The sequence below is a fragment of the Silene latifolia genome, chromosome 1 (genome assembly GCF_048544455.1).
Source record: "Silene latifolia isolate original U9 population chromosome 1, ASM4854445v1, whole genome shotgun sequence".
NCBI lineage: Eukaryota > Viridiplantae > Streptophyta > Magnoliopsida > Caryophyllales > Caryophyllaceae > Silene > Silene latifolia.
In genome coordinates, this window is record NC_133526.1 from 9,846,820 (window position 1) to 9,870,119 (window position 23,300).

The 23,300-nt window shown below is 38.0% G+C and overlaps 3 protein-coding genes across 3 annotated transcripts; 2 read left to right on the forward strand and 1 right to left on the reverse strand.

The window, feature by feature from the left end:
- Positions 1-6,644: 6,644 nt before the first annotated feature.
- Positions 6,645-7,142, forward strand: LOC141635539 (uncharacterized). The gene has a single exon (XM_074446716.1). The coding sequence runs from the start codon at positions 6,645-6,647 to the stop codon at positions 7,140-7,142; it is 498 nt and encodes a 165-aa protein (XP_074302817.1).
- Positions 7,143-8,153: 1,011 nt separating this feature from the next.
- Positions 8,154-8,930, forward strand: LOC141649723 (pathogenesis-related protein STH-2-like). The gene has a single exon (XM_074458420.1). It carries the CDS (start codon positions 8,232-8,234, stop codon positions 8,715-8,717), a length of 486 nt encoding a protein of 161 aa, XP_074314521.1. The 5' UTR covers positions 8,154-8,231; the 3' UTR covers positions 8,718-8,930.
- Positions 8,931-10,068: 1,138 nt separating this feature from the next.
- LOC141597422 (threonine--tRNA ligase, mitochondrial 1-like) lies at positions 10,069-20,559 on the reverse strand. Its single transcript, XM_074417885.1, has 20 exons — positions 20,238-20,559; positions 19,911-20,148; positions 19,769-19,828; positions 18,956-19,045; positions 18,127-18,201; positions 17,845-17,973; positions 17,678-17,767; positions 17,337-17,425; positions 17,145-17,241; positions 16,971-17,057; positions 16,221-16,305; positions 15,826-15,920; positions 15,349-15,381; positions 15,177-15,263; positions 14,881-14,973; positions 12,497-12,589; positions 12,084-12,305; positions 11,734-11,805; positions 11,034-11,105; positions 10,069-10,417 (listed from the first exon to the last, which is right to left on the reverse strand). Exons 1-20 carry the CDS (start codon positions 20,384-20,386, stop codon positions 10,322-10,324), a joined length of 2,052 nt encoding a protein of 683 aa, XP_074273986.1. The 5' UTR covers positions 20,387-20,559; the 3' UTR covers positions 10,069-10,321.
- Between the last annotated feature and the right edge of the window lie 2,741 nt (positions 20,560-23,300).

Below are 23,300 nucleotides of genomic sequence, written 5' to 3' on the forward strand. Positions count from 1 at the left end.
CACATGTCTGCAACACAATCTCATTACTGTAAGAAATATGTATAATTGTATTGAATGAATTATATGAATTACAATACGATGCTATTTATACAAGAGACGGAAACCCTACTCCTTGGAGCCTAAGGAAACTATTAACAAGAATATGGAAAATACAATATACACTAACTATATTTACGGAGATACATAATATACTATGAAGACGGAATAATATCTTTATTATTTACTTCCTTAACACGCCCCCGCAAGATGGACGGTCCAGGGACAAGGCCAATCTTGGAAAGCAACAGATGAAAACGAGTACGAGGTAAAGACTTGGTTAGAGCATCAGCTAACTGATCATCGCCCGAAATGTGTTGAACACGCAGAGAACCATTTTGAACCCGCTCTCGAACAAAGTGAAACGAAAGAGCAAGGTGCTTCATACGCGAATGGAAGACGGGATTAGCGAGTAGTTAGTCGCACTAAGATTGTCGAGAAAATGACGGAGAGGAGACGAAAGGGACACGAAGTTCCCCGCAAGAGGGATTGTAGCCAAGCAAGCTCGGTAGTAGTTGCTTTGCAATGGCACGAAACTCGATTCCGTAGAAGAGAGGGAGAGACCGTGTCTTTGTTTCTTAGAGGACCAGGACACGGCATTTCGACCAAGATAAACAACATAACCGGTGGTAGAGACGTAATCACCTCTATCACCAGCCCAATCGGCATCACAAAGAGGCATGCAATTCGGACGAACTAGAACGATAGAGCATAACACCATTAGATATGGAACCTTTAAGATAGCGAAGAAGCCTTTTTAGAGCAAATTGAGGATGACGAGGGGATTGCATAAATTGAGCCAACTTATTGACGAGAGAAGGAGATGTCCTAAGGCGAGTGAGAGATAGGTATTGCACCACCAATGATAGCACGATAAGTAGTAGCATTAGGGACAAAGAACCATTGTCTTTGAGAAGTAATAAATCGGAAGAGAGGCGTAGGAGCAGGCTTAGCATCGAGCATATGATGACGCTCAAGTAAATCATGAATGTACTTTTGTTGAGAAAGAAAGAGACCAGATGACGTGGGACGGACTTCAACACCAAGGAAGTAAGACAAGGGACCAAGGTCCTTAATGGAGAACCGTGAGGACATATTTGAGATAAATTGAGTGACAAAGTGGTAGAGACACGGACCAGTGACGATGATATCGTCGACGTAAAAACCAATAAATAAAGAGGGAGGGGGAGTGCATAATGAAAAGGGATGGGTCGGCTAAGGACCCAATAAAGCCGTAGGACAACAGTACGTTTTTGAGCTCGGTGAACTGGCCCGAGGGGCCTGTTTTAAACCATAGAGAGCCTTAGACAGTTGATAGACATAAGAGGGGTGAGCGGTATCAACGAAACCATGAGGTTGCTCCATAAAGACGGACTCATTTAAATGACCTTGCAAGAAGGCATTGTTGACATCTAATTGACGAAGATGCCAACCACTAGTGACGAAGAGACAAAAGAGACGAATGGTGGTGGGTTTAACAACGGACCGAAAGTGTCGAAAAATCAATACCGGACGTTGATGAAATCCCTTGGCAACGAGCCTTGCTTTAAATTTGTCGATGGTATTGTCGGGGTTATACTTAATACGGTATACCCATTTGCATCCAATGACATTTTGGGTAGGGGAACGAGGCACAAGAGTCCATGTTTTATTATTGGTGAGCGCATCAAATTCAATGCGGTCATAGTAGCGCGCCATCGTGTGTCAAGGAGGGCTTGTTTGGTGGTAGTTGGGATAGACATGTCGGTTAGGGTAAGGGATAGGGCATATCTGGGGTTGGGTTTTACAATGTTGTTGGACAGTCGGGTGCCATGGTTATGGCGTGGAGGAGGAGGAGGGGGAGGTGGTGGCGGGCGGGGAGGCGTGGGGGTGAAGGCGGGAGTGGCGGGGTCGTGGGAGGAGAAGTAACAGGGGAGTTTGGAGTGGCAGGGGAACGTGGAGAGGTGGGAGGAGTGAGTGGGGGTTCGGTGGTGACAGGGGATCGGGCGAGAGAGGAGGGGGTACGGGCGGGGGCGGGTGCACCATTGAGAGATGTCGAGGTCGTGTCGGTGCGTTATAGGAGGGAAAGGTTGTTTCAAAAAATCTAACATGGCGGGAGGTGTATATTTTGAGGGAGATGGGGTCGAGGCGGTGGTAGGCACTGGGGTAGCGGAGTAGCCAATGAAAATACACGGAGTAGAGCGAGGATCAAGTTTATGCGTAGTGTAAGGACGGAGCCAAGGATAGCATAAACAACCGAAGGAACGGAGTTTGGTGTAGTTGGGCATTTGTTGGAAAAGACGCAGTAGGGAGAGTCATTTTTTTAGGGTAGGAGTGGGAAGTCTATTTATGAGGTAGGTCTGCCGTGGTGAAAGCAAAGGACCGAAGAGAGTAGGAAGTTTGGCGTGGTGAAGTAAGGAAAGACCGGGTTTGACGATGTGACGGTGTCGTCGTCAATGTCGTAAACCGTTGTGTTCGGGGTATGAGGAGGAGAAGTTAAGTGTGAGATACCATTGTTTAAGATGTCTGGGGTGAGTTTTAAGTATTCCCCACCATTGTCGGAATATAATCTTAAGATGGACCGATTGAAGAATTTTTCAACGAGAGCACGAAAGCGATGAAACGTAGGAGCGGTGTCAGATTTTCGTTTAAGGGGGTAGAGCCAGATATAGCGAGTGTAGTGATCAATAAAAACAACATAATATTTGAAGCCATCGATGGAGTGCAAAGGGGATGTCCATACATCCGAGTAAATTAGATCAAGAGGAGCAGAGGAAGTAAGAGTATTAATCGAAAACGGTAATTTATGACTTTTATTAATTTCACACGAATTGCAAGGACGGGAAAAGGAAGAACAAGCTAATGAATTTTGATGACAAATTGTATTAAAGATAGTAGTTGAAGGATGCCCAAGACGATGATGCCACGACATTGCGGAAGAGGCAAGACCGAGATGAGCTTGTGGAGTGAGCGGCGTCCATTCGTAGATGCCAGAGCTAAGTGGTCCGTGGAGGAGTGGTGGAGTCTGGTTGGGTACCTTTAGAGAAAAAGAGTTAGCAGAGAATTCAAATAAGATATCGTTGTCTTTGCAAAGTTGGGAAATAGAGATAATTTTGCGAGAAATAGACGGAACATATAATACATTATTAAAAAACAGAGAGAAAGAAGAGGAAATTGGAATAGAAAAGGAACCTATATGAGAGATGGGTAGGAAGAACCATCACCAATGATTAATTCATCGATCTGCCGTCATAAGGACGATGAAGCGATAGGAGGGAAAGGTCATCGGTGATGTGATGAGTTGCGCCACCGTCAAGGAGGTAAGTAGCAGCCGGGACCGAGAGGAAGAAGCAGCGGGCGGTGTGTGCTTGTGGACGAGGTTGGCGAGGACGGGGTGGGGGTTGAGGGAACTGAGTGTTGGGGAAGAGCTTTTTGAAGTCGGCACAATTAGATAAGTAGTGCCCAGGGTGTCGACACCATTGACAGGTGCCTTTGAAGGGGTTAGTAGTGGTGGGTGTGGTGGGTGTAGTGGGTGTGGGTAGGAGGCCAGGTGCTCGAGATGGAGGAGGTGAGTTACGGTGATAGTTGGGGCGGTATGAGGTGGCGTGAACAGAGGCAGGGAGGGTGGGAGTGGGCAGGTGAGGAAGGTTGAGTTCATGGTTCAAGAGTTTTTCATGGAGGGCTTCTAGGGTAATCGGGTCATCGCGAGCTCGGACTCCGTCAATAACAGGTTGGTAGGTTTTGTAGTCAAGGCCTTTGAGGACCCTGTCAACAATATCTTCATTGTCCAACGTTTTGCCGAGGAGAGCAAGGTCCGTGACACAAGTCGTAATGTCTTGCATATATTCGGCAATGGAACGATCTCCTTTGGAGAGACTGTCAAACCGATTTTTCAGTTGGAGGAGGTGACCCCGTGAGGGATTGGCATAGGTTTTCGCAAGGAGATTCCAAACCTCACGAGAGGTAGTAGCTTTGAGGACAAGGGGAGAGATGGAGGGGTGTAAAGTACCAAGCAAAGCACCCTTGAGGAGGCTATCTTGACGCTTCCAAGAGGTTGTTACAGTACTTTTGATCTTATGTTAATGGAACACGGTTGTGAGAGGTTGTTACAGTACTTTTGATCTTGTTCTAGATAAGGCTTTAGTGGACATGGTAATGGCAAGTGATTCGTAAAGCATGTGTGGCAATGACCTGAAAGATACAGTGGTTTATAATCCTTGGTTGAGACAAGTGAGGGTAGGGGGTGTTGGGGGAATTAGTGTCATATTAAGTTATGTATGAGTTTTGCGGTAATGAAGGAAAGAACTTGAGGATCTAGTGTGAGTGTACGTAACAAGTGTGGATCGTGAGTTATGCTTTTGATGATGGGAGTTTTATATAGTTTATATAGAGAGGTATGTCATGTTGCGGTAATGTGGAAAAGTTGAAGTTTTGGGTTAAGCTAAAGATTTTGAGGTATAGGTTAGGTGGTGTGACGAGTGAATTGAAGTATGAGAATTGTTTAAGTAAGAGAGCCTTGGATACATGCATGGCGAGTGTTTAGAGTATAGGTGGTTATCTATGACATGTGATGATGATGAGAATAATGAGAAGATATAACTAAGGATATAGTATTAGTAGGTTACGAGGACGTAACATTTATCTTAAGAGGAGTAGGATGCGATAAAAGAGATTTTGATGGTAGTACATATGGTAGTATGTTTGGAAGTGGAGTGTTGGTGTAGCATAAAGGACTGTTTCATTAAAGGTCATGGTCGTGCTTGTAACTAGTAGTGTGATTGGATGATGAGGTTATGAGTGTGAGTAAACTTCGAGGACGAAGTTCCTTTTAAGGGAGGTAGAATGTAACATTCCGTTTGATGTCTATGAGTGTCTTGGTATTGGATTTGATAGTGGATGATATTATGGAGCTAGCAGCGTTAGAGGATGGTAGTTGGTTATGTATGGAGTTGGTGTCGTGAGGGATATATATGTGGTAGATACGATATCGTGAGTCATGTTGTGGAAGTAAACATAGTTGGTGGAGTGGGTGTTAAGAGTTCATGTTCTATGTTCGGTCGAGTTCTTGAGTTCTTAGCTAAGTTGTTGTGTCTTGGTCGAGTTAGTACGGTTGTTTTTATGTATGGGTTGAACTTCGGGGACGAAGTTCTTTTTAAGGAGGGAAGACTGTAATACTCCGTATTTATAATTCTTGGAGTACTCTATCGAGTAGGCCTTACTCTGTCGAGTAAGGGAGTTTTGCGAAATAAAATAGTTTCTGACCTGTTGGGTACTCGATCGAGTAACTAGGGTACTCGATCGAGTAAGGGGGTACTCGATCGAGTAGCCTTGGGTACTCGATCGAGTAGCCGGTTTACGGGGAGTTTTTCTCGGGTTTTGTTAATTATGCGATTAAGATATATAACCTTCCGTCATTGTTTCTAAATCACTTTTGCAAAACTTAATTTACTGTTTAAGAGAGAAGGCAAGTATGTTCTTAATCCTAATCGCATTGTTGACAAATCCCGGAGCTTGAGAGGTCGGATTCGATCGTTCTTTATACCTTTGTGATCCTTGCGTCGAGGGTAAGATCTGCATACCAATTTTATAGTATTTCGTCAAGTTTCGTTAAACCCTAATTTTGGGATTGGGGGTTTTTATGATTTGTTACGGTTAGATTGTGATTATGTGATTATGTGATAGGAGAAGGATTTGTAAAGGAGAGGTTTTGAGACAAATTTGCTAGATCGTCGATGATTGTGTTGCTTTCCAAGTAGGATTTCTACTCGATTAGTCCCATAATGGGATGATTGTTGATGTGTTGAGATTGATTGTTTGATATAGTAATTTTATTGTGACTAGTGATTGTGATTGTACACGTTGATAGATTCGACGGTTGTTGATATTGTGATTGTGATTGGTTGCCTATGGTTCTCGAGATGCGTTCTCGGGTGAGTGGAGTCACTTGCGGGAGTGGCTTCACGCCCTAGTTTCGCCCTCCGTGGAACCCGCCACGGAAGGGGATGTGCACATTAATGGGACAGGTTATCGCTCGGTATGATGAGCGGAGATTTGGTGGGTACGGTGCGGTCCCCCACTGGCAAAATGGGTCCAAAGGGCGATCGATGATTGAGATGATTGAGTTGGTTGGTTGTGTATGTGTGACTGTTAAGCCCTGCTTTATCTTATTGTATATATATATATAGTGAATTGTGTGATTAGTATTGACCCCGTTTAAATGTTTTAAAAACTGTGGTGATCCATTCGGGGTGGTGAGCGAAGTGCTTAGCGGTATATCTTGGATACGCGGGATCTAGTCGGGGATGGAGTCATCACGTATCGTAGTCTTTAGTTTTCCGTTGTGTTTGTTAGGATAGTTCCTTTCGGTTGGTTTATAGTTTGAGAGCGATTGTATTTTGCTTACGATTGGTTTTGTTATGTAATCACTTAACTTGTTTAATAAAGTATGTTTCTTCATTGTCTTATGATTATCATGCCTCGGTAACCGAGATGGTAGCATCCTTATACCCGAGTGGTCCTGGTAAGGCACTTGGAGTATGGTGGTGTTACATGGGCAAAGTGGATACTTGGTACCAAGGGTTACTCATCGATCAAGGGTATGAGTTCTTTGAGAAACAAATTCCGTGAGTATGGTGTGGGCTAGCCATATATGGAATAATTGGTGCATTCCCAAGCATCAATTTGTTGGATGGTTGATTCAAATGAATGCCTTGCAACTGAAGGGAAAACTCTTTCATCTGGGCAATGTGAGTGATGATCTTTGTGTGTTGTGCTCTAATGCTTCTGAAACTGTGGATCACTTATTTCAGGAATGTGAGTATAGCAGAAGGCTTCTGGATTTGTGTGCCCAGAAGTGTGGATTGGTGCTGCCTAATACCAATATTATCATGTGGATTGGGCAATGCTCAGCTTCAAAGACTAAAAAAGGAGTGTTGTTAGCTTTTCTGCAATCTACCTTTTATCAAATCTGGATGCAGAGGAACAAAGCTAGAGTTGAGGGATGCATTCTTCGACCTGAACTAGTGTTCAAGCAGCTAATCAGGGAGATGAATGTATGGTTGAAGGCTAAAACAGAAGTGGCTATGGATAGTAGAGATAGAGTATGGTTTAATAGTCTTCAAATGTAATGGTTATATCCGATGGGATATTTAAACTGTTTGTATATAAATTGTAGCTTGTAATAGCTGTTTGTGCTTAATGAAATTTGTACCTTTCACCAAGAAAATAAAATAAACGAGGCCTAAGTAAAATAAAGGCATAATTTAGCAATTCCGTTTTAATATTGTCAGATTGTCAGTCCATTCATGTCATCCATATTGACTATAAACCGCTTAATTTAGCAAAGATATTGAAAATGATATATAGAGACTTTGACCTTCTAGAGATCGATGCCTTCATTAGTTCTTATTCAGCAAAGCCAGCAAGGGTTGCTCATGCTGAATAGCTGATGGCAAGAAAAGTCTTCAAATTAATAATCTAAAATTTCGAAACCAAAGGCCATTCCTTCATTCTTAGTACACACCGTCATGGACTGATTAATCATCAAATAAAAGCAATTAATTTTTTGTCAGCATTTCTATTTTAAAAAAACTAATTTTGTATTGAGTTTCATGTCGACGATCACACATTCCCTACAATTCAATCGTTTTAATACAATTTAAACAATATTCCGTAGGTAAACGATTAACGAAGAAAAGGATGAGATGAACAACCACCACATCAAACCCGTTTGGTTAAGATATATTTATAAGTAAGATGATAATTTGTGATATTAAGATAAAGTGTGTCTTACTTAAGAAAGTAATATTCGTCTTAAAATTAAAACCGGCCAAACAATAATTTGATGTAAAATATATGAAATGCACTTAGATAAATAGAGACGAGCTTTTGTTATTCTCCAGACAATTTTTTGTCTCACATAATCTATTTAAAACGTTTTAATTTTAAGATGGAAATATTCGTCTTAACCAAAAATTTGTGATTCCATAAGATAACCTCTTCATATACGTGTTTCAAATTAATTCAATATTAAGAAGTCCACTATATTTGACCTGATGATAATGATGCATGGTAATTTACTTACTACTTGTGGAATTGTACTATAAATATGAGACCAAAATGCAAACATTTGTATCAACCTCCTTCATTTCACTAGCAATCCTCAATTCAAACATCTTATATTATTTCTTCATTTAGCCTCTTAACAAAAATCGATAATGGGAGTTTCAACACACACAATGGTCGACTGCACCAGCCCTGTGGCCGCGGCTAGGTTGTTTAATGCTTTCTGCATTGATAACCATAATTTCATGCCAAAAGCATTACCCAATTTTGTGAAAAGTGTAGACGTTGTTCATGGTGAACCTGGCACGGTTGGGTCTGTCAGACAACTCAACTTTCCTGAAGGGAAGCCCTTCAAGTACGCAAAAAACAGAGTGGATGAAATTGATGCAGGAAAGTTCTACTGCAAGTACACCACCATTGAAGGCGATGTCCTTCGTGAAAACATAGAATATGTAGTTCACGAGACAACCTTCGAGCCATCAGGGAACGGGACTCATTACACGATGGTGACAAACTACCACACAAAGGGAGATTTTGTGGTTACTGATGAACACGTCGCAGCTGGAAAACAGAATATCAAGAAGATGTTCGACACTGCTTCCGAATACCTCGCTGCCAATCCTCATCTATATGCTTGAATTTTGAATTTGTGTGTGATTAATCAAGGATATGATATGGTTGCTATAGAGAATAAGATTTGAATTGATTTTTATGCGTGTGTTTTGTTGCTTTTGTAACCCAAAATATTGGGTTCTCTTTATATGGTGTTTTGTTTCATTTTCAATTTTTGTTCACTTGAGAATAAAATGTTTCATTATAATAAATGACACTATTTGTGAGTTTCGCTTTACTTTTACCGATTATGTATGTGAAAATACAGCTAGTCTTGCTATAGACCGATATATCCGTCTATAGTTAAAGACGGCTCAAATAACTTGAAAGCGGTGACATTTTTGGTCAATTTATTACACCATTTAGGGACAAATAATACCATCTTGATCGGCCTATCTATGGACTTAGGTTTTTCGAGAGTACTTGTTTTCGAGTCCTTTTCCGCCCGAAATACCTATACTTTTCTCAATAATAACACCCCTCACCTTTTCATTTTTTCTAAGGTACCCTTCTTTTAAAAAAAATGATGCCGTGACAGATTGAGTCATGGCTAATAAGAGCTCAAAAAACTCACAACAACAACAAAAACATCGTGAGCCTTTTAATTCCAAACTAATTTATGTCGACTAACATAAATCGTCCTTAGAATCGCGTGCATGGTGAACATACACATCAAAATAAGAACAAAATAGAAAAGGAAAAATGAAAAACAAAAGGGAGAAAGAAACATAATACAAAAGTCAAGGTAAACTTATAGTTTTAAAATCGTCCAATTTCTTTTATAAAAACTTTAAACTTTTATAAAAACTTAAAATTTAAGTCGAGAATAAAGATTTGAAAATGTAAGAAATTTAAGGTCCTAACACCTTAAAAGTGAACTGAAAAAAAATCAAATCAAAGTTCTCAAAGAGACAATGTATAAAGGGTAACCATTGAGAAAATCCCTCCATCATTTAAATTTTATTTTAGTTGAAGAGACATTCTTTAAATTGAGATCCACATAATCATCAACTAAATTTTGGGAGATATTTTAATCCACTACATCTAAAACTTTCTTCAGTCAAGTTGTTAGTACTTTTAGTTACTCTACTAGTGTGGATCCCTCAGTTTTTAGATTGTGATGTTAATGATGTATAGAGAAATTAGTTTAGTAATTAAACTAAGTGTACAATTAATAATGAGTACTACACTGAGCCAGTTCAGGGTCGATCCCTCAGTTTTTAGATTATGATGTTAATGATCTTGGCCGACAACGGACTGGTTCAGGGTTAAAGAGGCCTGTCTGGCCCAAATCTACCAGACCAAACAAAACCCTGCGCGTGACCACTCTAGGCCGTATGGGGAAAGAAAATGGGTACCAGATTACAGCGGAATCTCTTTGAACTCCTTGTAGCCATAACAAGCAAGAGTGGGGAAAAAATATAAAACATCGTTACTGTTATGTCAAAAGGTAATAATTTGCAACACTTGCGATACACAAGGTAATAATTTGCAAGAAGATAGTAACAGACAATCAACACCAACAAATCGGTATTGGATGATTTTCGTATGGTTCAGACTAAACAAAAGTGGCTTCTGCTGTAATTGCTATCACTTGTCAGATTCTTCAAATATTTAGATTTTGAATAATCTAATGAAAAGCTTCTGCTTCTTCAGTAAAATGCTTCAATAGATCTTCCACTGTCATCGGTGAATGCTCATTTTTATCCCTAATCCTCACTGTTACCTGCATACAGTATGACAGCAACCCATTTTACTCGGACACATAAACTAATACTCTCAATTGTCGCTCAAAACCTTATGTCAAAATGCTTTACTGGTCAGCCTATTACTTGCCAATTTTTTTCGCGTCCTTTTTGTCACTGCAACAAAAGGACATAAAAAATTTGGCAGCACCAACAGATTAGCATTAAGATGCGACTTGACCGAGTGACTGACCAGTACAGCATTTTGACATGTGATCCCAATTTCGAATACTCGACTTTATTTCTAACCCAAATCAGAAATAGGGTTTTAAGATCATGACCAAAACGAGGCAACAGTAAATATACGGAAGAACCAGCGAGTCGTGCATGAGACATTTTCACATATGAGAGCAACACAACCCATATACTTGAGCACTCTTTATTTAATAACATGGTTAACCATTTTGTCTCGCGTATCAACGTATGAGGTAATTTTGTGATTAAAAAACTAGTCGTTCAGCCATTTAAAAGACTTGCTGTTAATACAACATGACTTGTGGCTGCACCAATTAAAAGATGTAGACTTGCTCTTAATACAACATGACTTGTGGCAATTACGCTAATTAAAGTACCAAGGAAAGTGAGGAAAGAACATACCACCCTGTTCTCAGCATCTTTTTCCCCAACTACCAGTATATAGTTATATTGTGACAGCTGAGCTTCTCTCACCTAAAAGGACATAAAAAAAACAATGCAATTAATCCCCATTTCATATGTACAAAATGACAAGATCAGATCTCGGCCATTAGGAAAGCCTAAAAAAAGAAGCAAGAAAAATTGATTCAAACGTAAAAGACAAGTGGTACAAAATGCAGATGAGTTATTATTTAGATGAGACTGTTGATTCAAGCGCAGGCAGTAGAAACACGAGAGACAAAACCAGATGAAATAAAACAAGGTGCAATTATTCAGCATTTGGGGTCACTTTTCATCAGCAAACACCAAAATTAGATACCACAATGCAGATGTAACCGTGATATGACTAAGCAGCGGTTATTAACAGCCTAACACGAGTACATGACAAACAGAAAAGTCTTCAATATTTGTCAAGGTTGAGCTTTCCGAACCACAGTAGACTTTTATATTAAAAAAATCCAAGCATTATTCCAGAACACATTCAGATGTAAATGCACTAACCAGTAACCATGCTGCTATAGTAAATATGTGTACACATTATACTCACAACTCACTATATGCTCCTCCATATAAAAGAATAATTACAGAGTAAAAGAGAGCTGGATACAGAATAACTAAACATAAGTAAATAAACTATTATCACACTGAAAACTTAACGTACCTTTTTGTTGATTGTTTTATCGCTTATATCTAAATCAACAAAAAAGCCAGCCTTGTGGATCTGATCACGCACCTACAAAACAAATCAAATTTACTTCAAATTTATTAGCAAACGTGTAAAATTCAGTGATTCGCGAAAACAATCCCCCGCCCAGGGTAGATCCTGCCATGGACAAAATCTCAGAAGATCCTTACCTATGCAGCCATATCTCTAACATTCAAAACAGTCTAAACAAAACCCGAATAGTGCACAGTGCTAGAAAAATAGCTGATAAATGTTGCTACGTAACTAAAACTTGAGGTATCCCTTCAAGAATTTATCATCCTGAATACAACAAGACAAGGATTTACCTCCAGAGCATAGGCTGCGGATCTTTCTGAGACTGTGCATACTACAGCTTGACGAGGACTAAGCCAGAATGGCCATTTCCCCTTATAATGTTCCAACAAAATGGCAAACATTCGCTCTACTGAGCCAAGGATGGCCCTGTGCAGCATAACAGGCCTCTCCCTTTTAGCTTCATCTTCGGCTGAGTAAGACAATTTGAATCGCAATGGGAGTTGAAAATCCAGCTGCAAAATTAACTTCACAAGTCAGATAGTGTCACATAAGAAAACCAATCTATGAATGCCACCCACTTAGTTCTCGTTCCACTTAGTTCTCGTTTTACTGATATATATATATATTCTATTACTTGTCAAAACGAAAATAGAAAAATAATACTCTAAAAGACCCTAGAAGGCTATAACAGAGCACAGCTGACCTGCAAAGTTGCACACTGGAATTTCCGTTTCAATGCATCAGAAACACTGATATCTATCTTAGGCCCATAAAATGCACCATCTCCTTCGTTTAACTGTACCAAAAGACCCAACAAGAAGAAACGTTAATGAAGAATGATGTACTATATAAAATAGGCCTAAGCCACACCCACAAAGGAAAGAGAGTTCACTTAATAGGCCCAAAAGAGGTTTTGACGATGGTAGGAGTAACCCTATTTATAAAATACTAATCTCTTGCCTCACTCTATCGTTGTTATCAAATGTGGGCAATATTCTATCATAGGATCTCTCCCCACAACCCCTCCTCACATGTGAGGGCCAATAGAAAGCAAACTGGAATGGTGATATAAACTCCCAACAGAGACCATCCACCAACAGCACATAGACGTCAAGTCATCAAACGTACGTCTAAGCCATGGGCTATTGGGCAGTGCAAACATTCCACAGATCAGTCTGGTCACACCCATAAAGAGTTGTAATCTCAAAACCAATTGGTGCTCAAAGGAGTAATTTTTTATTCATAAAGTAGTAAACCCTCTCAATTTAACAACGGGGACAGTCACATGTGCGCAATATCATAAAATAGGAGCTCTTTTCACAGAGAAATGCAAGACAAGAATATATATCTAGCATGCCCAACCTCTTTGAAAAAGCATTTGCACAAGATATCTGACAAATTGTAAATCACATAATAATAGACCGACTTAAGTCAAATAAATTTGGACTTGAACCACCCATTTCTGTCTATATGACTTGGATGTAACTTCCAGGTTCCAGTGGGTATTTAATGTGTCAAACACGGTTATGCTGTGAAAAATATGTGTTTTTTGCCCTAAAATGAAGCATTCAGGTGTCTTACCTTACACACCAGGTATACGGCAAGTCAAAGTAATAAAAATTTCTTACTAATTCGGAATGAAAAGTTGAGAGAAACTGCTGTATGGAACAAGACGAGGAACAAGAGAAGCTTGTCATAATGTGGCTTAAAGAAAATAAATCATTTATTCTGCCATGATAGATAGATGCCTGAGAAAGATTATGAGAGAACAGTGGACAGTTGCAAATGACAGGGCAAAGGTTTACTGCATCACATATATCTGGTCTAATTTTCTACCTCACACAGGTTCCACTCTCGATGGTAGGGAAGCTTCGCGTTTGGCTTTCTGCAAACCTTTTTCTTTTTACCCCATTTTACAAATGCACATTTAACTTGCAGAACAAGATGAAACTTCAGATAACAAACGAGCAAAAATGACAGATTATTCTATTGGCTGTAAGCTCACATTGCAAAAAGAAGAAATAAATAGTTTTTAGAGTGCAAGTTCCACTATCTAGAACACATGATCGAATGAACTGTTGCCTACCAAGCCAACTTTAAAATTTAAGATAGCTTCAGCACTTGGCTTCTTCTCTATAGCCCTTCTTAATATAAAACAATATCAATCATAGTGCCTCTTAGAAGTTCTGCTATTTACTAGAAGGTGGGAGCAATGACTATTATGTGCTGAATGGTAACAATTGTGTATACAATTCATCATATGTCAGGAGGCCCTTAGATTAGACAGCATATAGAGCACATAAGAACGAACTTAAGCAAGCATTTGACCCAGATATGAAACCAACAGATCCTTTTGACTTATGAAGCATAATGAACCCTTCAATTCTTCAGTACTCAGAAACAATTAATTGAGAGATAAACACCCTCTGGGATTTTCAATGATTCAATGTATGGCAGTAGTTTTACTGAATTTCATTCTGGTCAAGAGATCTCTTTTGATGCATCTTAAACAAGGAGATTCCCTCGAAGAAATGCAGCAGGCATTTTAACAGATACATCCTCCTTGAGAGTAAGGTTGCATAAGTCAGATCCTGACTCCTAATCCTGCCCAAGCAGGAGACTTTAAAAAAAGGATTATTTTTCATGATCAATAAATAAGGCGACAGATATCAATGATGGGAAAATTAAGGCGTTCATTCAAAGCCAAAATCCATACTTCAGTCTAATTTGTTCAATAAATTAAGTCATAAGTTTGAAACAAAGGTAACCAGCCAAAAGCCCAAAACAATGCCAGATTTGACTGATTACAAATAAAGAGCACTAACACCAGGATACAGACTCTATGAGTTAAGATGCAACTAACATGAACCACTAATAAAGCTAAAATTATAAATAAAGTAATAAAAGAATGAAAACTGAACATTCTTAGTTACGTGGGTAAAACGTACGCAGAAGTTCCATAGTAGGAAACAGAAATAAAACCATTCTTCTCTAGTTCTGTCATTCTTTCCAGAGAATGCGAAGGGGGGAAGCAAAAGAACAACCAAAAACAGTAGTAGAAGGGAAGCAAAGAAACAAATAAAGTACCTGCCATGGTTTACCAAATTCATTAAGAGCTTCTGTAAGTGCAGCCTCGGCCTTATCCCATGTCTGTATCTCTCCAAGGAATTTCTCTGGTCTCTAACAAAATAAATGCGCAATACGGGGTTAACCAGTACATTTTCAACACAATCCAATAAAATAAGACTGGGAAAGGCCAATCATAGTATGAGGAGGCAAGGTAAATATTGCGTCAATAATAGTTTGGCCAACTGTTTAAACTAGCGCAAACTTCAACGGAATTTCTACATAACATGGCACTAATACACGAAGCAGAAACATACTGTTGACAGCTTAAGCTCATATGTAAACCCGAATACTTCATACACATAATTGATAAAGTCTAATGCACCCCTGACTTCATCTTTTACCTGCATTAAAAATGGAAATCAGCATTTCAATAAAAGGCAGAAACAAAAAAAAATTAACTTTAGTCACCAATCGAATCTAACTCACTTGGCTTTCCATGCAGAAGATATGTGCATCATCCTGTGAAAATTGTTAAATACTAATTAGAAACAATACACCTTCCTGACAAAAGATTGAAATGACAGTAAGGCTAGACACACACAGCACGTCTTCGGTACAGACGCAAGGTGTCCATACAAATACGGTAAATGATTTAGCAAACACAATCCCCATGGAAAACCACTTATGCCCCCCATAAGGCCTTAAGGGGTAAACCAATCCCACAAGGAATGCCCATAATGTAGGAACATAAAAAGTGAATAAAGAACCTAGCAAGCTATTATCGCAAGTTTAATATTTCCCTCGTAAATGAAATTCCTTTCTAAATCGTTCCAATGCTTTTGCAGCAAATAATGGAATTACTTTTTGTCCAGGGGTCCACTTTCACATAGGCATTTCCACCAACCCAGAACTCCGAGGCTGGTACTGGCATTTCATGTTAAGTGACAGAATAGCTCACTTTACCTGCTGGAATCTCCTGACTCGTGTCAACCCAGTAAGAGCACCGCTAGCCTCATTTCTGTGCAAGACTCCAAAATCAGCAAATCGGATAGGAAGTTCTGAAATATCATTCAGTGTGTCAGGAAGTCGGACAATAAACCATAGGCTACAAGGTCTTTGTTAGAAAAAGGTGGCAATCAGTAACCTACCAAATATTCCGTACGGTCAGAAGAAACTAAGCAAACAATTAGTGCTACCACTTATCAAATGAAATTTTTCTTATATATCACATATAAATATAAATCAAAACTAAATGATGGCTTCCAGAAGGTAATGAGACGCCAATCCATCTGAAATTCCTAGCATCAAACATTCTGACAATACTATGACAGAGCAATCCAAATATATCTGGTATATACCTCTGTAAGAACGCACTCTATGCTCAAACATCAAACAATGCCCGGGGCAATTCATTGGTTTGAGCCCAAACTCCTGTTTTTCAATCTGTACACCACATCGGATAAGAAATTTAAGAGTCAAATATTTAAAAAATGCAAAAAAAAAAAAAAAAACATATAACAAAACAAGAAGGCATTCACAATTTGCAAACAACAAAAACAAGTTTTTCACCATCGCGTATAGAACCCTATATCCCATGAACAGTTTTGATATAAACGAGCAACAAAGGCCAATCTATTCACAGCCTAAGACATCCAGTACTTGGGGGAAACATAAGCACGGGGGATGGGCCCAGCCAAAATTTATTTCGAAAGCAATGTCCTGTCTAATAAAAGCAATGTATTTCGAAAGCAGATTCTGTTGTCAAATGAAGTGAGGCTTGTGATACACTCAAAAACAGCCAGAATTCACCTAGTGTGATCCATCACACGTAGAATCACACGTGGTTTGAAGCAAGGTTTATCATGTCACTGTTACTCCCAAATCTTTACTACACCCCGCTCATTTTTAACGGTCTTATAATTCTCCAATTGTAACTACTACTGCAGAATGTTTTCTCTTCAAAGTTTTACAATAAAGTACAAGAGATACGAAGAAGGTTTTGCCTAATATCTTAGATGGTGTTACCACCTGTCACGTGACTATAGATAACAGCAAAAACCTCCAGAAATGAACTTCAGAAGCAACCATGGATTAGAAAGAGAACTTACATCCAATACAAACATATTCTCCTTGTAATTTGCAGCATGTCCAGAAGTCTCCCAGAGTTCCATATTGAAAATGTTTGGAGTGATAACCTAACAAAAGCATGAAACTTTTAGCTTCACACCAGAAGTACAGCTTGACCGGAGATTACAATACTAATAAGTCATACAACGACTAACCTCCTCATAGCCTCTATTCCTGTATTGACTACGAATGAATTCCATCAACTTATTGTAAATACGAGCACCTTGTGGAAGAAAAAACCAGCTTCCTGGACTAGAATTGAAAGAGAGATAAAGAGTTTAGGAGACACGTAATATAATAAAGTACAAAGCTCATCTGATTGCCACACATAATTCATTAATGCATACCTGAGGGGGTGACAAAAGAAAAGCTCCTGTTTCACGCCCAATAGCCTGTGATCGTACTTTTTTGCTTCCTCCAGCTGCTTAAGATATTCCTATAAGAAGATTCTGAAAATATTAATGAATGTACCACAAAAAGCCAATGTATGTCAACCTACAGTGAGCAACCTGACCAATGATGTATCAATAAAATAGCATGAACCAAAAATGAATGACTACATCATACATTCCATAAAAAAAGACGCTGTATTGACCACATATTTAAGAGAACAGCATCGATATTAAAATGAAAAGGTTGCATAAATTGACAAACTATAAATCTGCGCATATGAGTTAACATATTATACCTTTAAACGTTTTGAATCAGGGTAGGAGATACCATACACCCTCTGCAAGCTTTCACGATTTCTATCCCCTCTCCAGTAGGCAGATGAAGCCTAGTAAGTTCAATAGAGAAGTCATTAGAATTTGTAAATTTAGATAGAAAATCACAACTGCAGCTAGTTATACTCACCTTCAAGCAACAAAATGCTTTAACGAAGGATGTATTGGGTATATGAGGACCCCGACAAAGATCCACTAGGGGGCCACATCTGTATACGGTTATAGTTTTATCTTCAGGGAGATCATTGATTATTTCGACCTGGCCATGCATATAAATTAACACAATATTCAACCACAGCATTTAAAGAAAAGTATATCTAAGTAGATCATGTCTGAGACATTTCAACAGCCTCAGGACATCTAACTCAGAACATCTGAGCATACCCCAAAAAATGAACACCAAAGAACTTACCTTAAATCTGTTATCAGAGAATATATCAAGCGCCTGTTGTCTTGTAACTTCAATGCGCTCAAATGGTTGTTTCTCCTACACAACAAGCAACTCCAGATAAACACCCATGAAATAGAATACGGTGTTACTTGACACAAAACTACTAACATCACCCCACTCTTTTGTCTGTATATGTGAGGTCAAACCAAATAACCAAGAAAGAAAGAATGTTACTTAAAATAACTACTTCCACAAATATCATTCATTTTCTTTCTTCTTAGTGCCAAATTAGAACGCACGTATGGTAAACAAGCAAACACAACCCATCATCAAAGAAGAATAGTACAATTTCAATTACTAACAACATGTATGCAGCTAATTCGCCATTACTAAAATAGTAAAATGTGAGTCAGTTACATCCAGAAGTGATACACTGATACCGTTTATAAGGCTTCAAGCACATAATGAGCCACGCACTTAATTTAGAAATGTGCAAGGCGCATCGAGGCGCGCGCCTTTATGAAGTGAGGCGCCCTATTTTTGATAATAAATTTGTAATTTCAAAATAAATTTTTGGCAACAATAGCCTTTTTAGGAGTTTTCAAGTTGGCTAACATGTCAAGAAGGTAAAGTTAGGAATAATGGGGAAAAGAAACAGTGAGCCTTGTCTAAAAGATATGGAAAGTGCATACTAGTAGCCTTGTTAGGTGAGCACTGACTAAAAAGTGCACCTAAAATGGAGCGAGGCGTTTTGACTATTGCCTCATCCAAGGGGCGCTTTTTTAAACTAAGGCCACACATATAAATAACAAGAATAAATCAAAGAGTAAAGCTGAAAGGAAAACCATACCGCAACAGCTTTTGCTGCCCCTGCCTCAATTTGTTTAAAGTGATCCTCGTTCAAGCTCAATTCTCCATAAAATGCATCATAATAGAAACCCTGTCCAGATTTTTTCAAGCGTTTGTATAAGGACAACCAAAACCAATAATTACCTGAAAGTCTGCTATAACATGTAAGAGACAAGATAACGGTCGAAAACTTGATTTTTTTCTTTTTTCTGCTTTCAAAAGAAAAAACTACCAACAGGCGATAATTGCAACAAGCACAAAGCAGTGGAACAGTGAGATGGTTAACTTGACTAGAAAAAACATTCACTACGTCGAATCGTTACTAACGTTGTATAAAGATATGCCATGACATATACAAGATATCCTCCAACAATAAACTACACTAGTATAAACTTGTGTAATTAGCCCCTTATAATAGCACATGATTAAAAATCATGATCGTTCAATTACGGACCTCAAAACAATCTTAATTCTTAAGCATACCCATACAATTATTCTATATTTTAAACAGTTAAACGAAAAATATGTAAACATTGTCAGGGTTGAGCAATTTCTAACCAAGCTTAATCATTCTACTTTAACATGTCCTATGTAATAATAAGGGTGAACTGTAGACCCAATTTAATTCGCAATATGCCAGTCATAACTTTGAAATCTAGAGTGCAGATATCATTGATGATTGATGATGCTTTACAAAATAGGCTACACCTAAAAAAAGAATACAATATTGTGTAATCGGGTTTCTATGATCCGAATTCAGAAATATAATGAAAGCACGATTGCATTCACGAGATCATCAAAAGAAGACATATACCTCTCCTCGTGTAGTACAAGGTCCAATACATAGTTTACATCCATACTCAGTCTCCAAAGCCTACAAATAATCAAATAATCACAAAACGGAACTTCAACGATTAAAAATCACAGCAATATAACAATACAAAAAAGCCATAAACCTGGCCGAGAATATGAGCGCTAGAGTGCCAAAAAGTATCCCTTCCTTCATCAGAATCAAAAGTATACAACTTTAACTCGCAATCGCCTTCAAGCGGCCTACTCATATCCCATAGATCTCCATTAACCCTAGAAATCAACGCATTGGAAGCTAAACCCTTGGAAATCTTCGCCGCAATCTCGAACGGAGTTGTTCTCCACTTCTCACCTTCCTTTACATTCCCGTCCGGCAATGTAATCCTTCAAAATCACAATAATTAACGAAACACGATGTAATAATCCTAACAAATTAACGATAAAGACGATAAAGACGATAAAGAAAGAAATACCTAATGGTGTCGGCGGAAAGGGAGAGGCGTTGGACAGCTTGTTCGGCTTTAATTGTTTCGAAACGTTCGATACGCTTAGGAATAACGGCGTTGAGGTAGGCGTCGTCTTTACGGAGGGGTGCAGGGTTGTCGCCATTAGCGGCCGCCATAGTCAATCAATCAAGCAAGGTGGGGAATAATATGATAGGTATTGGGGATAATGTTAAAGGGAGAGGGTTTATGTTAGCAAATGAAAACCCTTGATGATAATAATGTTCACTCTTCTTTGTGTTGTTGACTTAGGGTTGGGTTGTTTATGTTACGATTTAGGTGCTTGGAGCTTACTCTCCACGCAATATTATTTTACGGAGTATTTTATTTATCCATTTTTGTCACCTTACAAAAATTACAATGTATATCCGTGAGAACCTTGCGACGGATTAAGTATTACGGGAGTTTTTCTAACGTGTGTCCCAAAGATATATATTAATAACTCATTTATGGTATTAACAACAAATTCACATGAGATACTCAATTACTTTTTTTACTATATTTAATGTGAATATATTATTTTTTACTATATATGGGTTATTAACATGTGTCATTTAGAGGCACACATTAGACAAACCCTACTTATATATAAGTAGGGGTAAATAAGACAAAGGTAAGAATGTCTAGGGAATTACATATAGCTTGTCTTTATCAACCCGAGTGGTTTTATTTGGCATGTCACAATCTTGTGACGGATATCGCCTGTCACAATTGAGAATTTGTGCAAAAATTACACATTGTAAAAAATTAGAAACGGTTTTTCTAATGGGTGTCCAGTATCCTAGGAGCTGATGTTTATTTAACTACGGAGTAAACAATTTTGAGTGAAATTTTAAGTTCTATCTAAGATGTCTAAAATAAAATAATAAAAAAAAGTACCTTTATCGATGCAGGTGTCTCGGAAATACCGGGAGCAAACTCCCGCTTAAACTAAAAAAATAAGAGATTTCTAAAGTTTTCCCGCCTAAATGAATTAGGCAAGTTTTCCCGCCAAAATGAATTAGGCTATAAATGGGCTTCTTAACATCATATCTACAACTGGGCCATCCTGATTAACTTTGACTTAAGTTATAAATGGGCTTCATAAAAACATATTTACAACTGGACCATACTGATTAATTTCATACAAAAAATAATTCTATACCATTTTAAAAAGGGGATAATATTCTAACTTGCATAGACATATTAACAGGATATTCTTATCATGTCACATACATGAAATTTCACTAAATATGTGTACACTGTGATGTAAATATTTTATTATTATTATTATTATTTTTAAAACTAAACATTATGACCAAGAACATTTTTTTAGGAAACATTTTCTAATTAATTCTATTATTCTATCTTTTGATACAAACGTACTACGGGTCGAGAGTATTAATAAATTGTTATTACTTCTATAAAAGAAAAACTTATGATATATTTTTTTTACACTTTAACTTAATATCCTATCTTTGCTCCATATTATATGAAAACTTAGATTATGGTTACTTTTTTTTAATTGTTTATATAACGCCTTCAGTAGATATAGTGATATAATTATAAACAATGTTTTCTTAAAACGGGGTTAATAAAATAATTTTAGTAAAATCGACAATCTTATACGGAGTAAAAGTGTTGAACAATCTCTTTTCTAGCTCTTAATACAAAATTACTATATGTAAATTTTATAATTAAATTTCAAATGGAGTTAAATACCAACAGTATAATTATTAAATTCTCTAATATTATTATCATCTAAAAAACCGCGCATTTGCGCGGGATCTGTACTAGTATATTTTTAACCAGGAGCGGACCTAGGATTTTGGCATAAGTGGGGAACAAATTTTTTTCTAAAAATAAACCATCTTCCATTTTATAAGGCACTTTATGCATCTTTTAATTCATTTTGTATACAGGTTTAAAAAGTTGAAAAAAAAGTAATAAGCTAAATGTTAAGCGGGAAATATATCAAATCACCCTCATAAGTTATGGGGTAATTTGCACATGTTAAACTATACATCAAATTTTACAGAACGTAAATTACAACATTGAAAAATGTCTTTTTTAAGATATATAGGACATTATAATCCTCTATTAAACATTGGTTGCTAGTTGCTCAACGATTAGGATATTAACATAATATCTTAAAGGTTGGAAGTTCAAATCTTGTTAGAAACAAATTATACACAACAGAGGTAAAAACTATATGGGCCTGTTGTCTACGGCGCAGCAGGATCTTTTGACATCTAATTGAGACCTTCTACCAACTGTGCTACATCATCTACATGCATAATGTAGAGGGATGCAGCACTTCCTTTCTGTTCGACATGCTTAATCCGCGTCTGGGCACAGCACTCGCGTTTGAAAGGATAATCTGTCATTGGCTAAACAGTTATTGAGTCATGCTATTTTAGTCATTTAACCCTACTTTTTGACTTCAAAGATAAATATTCTGAAATTCAGAGCCCTGTTTTTAACCCAAGAGTTTAGAAGAATAAGGATAGAATAACCCGCTAGATAGAGTAATAGCACAAGCCGGTATAGATTAAGCAAGAATGTTGGATCGAGTTGGTACTAATAGTTCCGCACGTATGCTTTGTTTCACTAGTCACTAGTCACAACTCACAAATAATGAATGAATGGCTATTTGTGTTGGGCCTATTAATAAGACACTCTTATCTATATTGGTCGAAATTTGAAGTTCGATTGACTACAAATAGACCTGGTATAGAGATCAATCAGGGCGGGTCACATGTCTGCAACACAATCTCATTACTGTAAGAAATATGTATAATTGTATTGAATGAATTATATGAATTACAATACGATGCTATTTATACAAGAGACGGAAACCCTACTCCTTGGAGCCTAAGGAAACTATTAACAAGAATATGGAAAATACAATATACACTAACTATATTTACGGAGATACATAATATACTATGAAGACGGAATAATATCTTTATTATTTACTTCCTTAACACGCCCCCGCAAGATGGACGGTCCAGGGACAAGGCCAATCTTGGAAAGCAACAGATGAAAACGAGT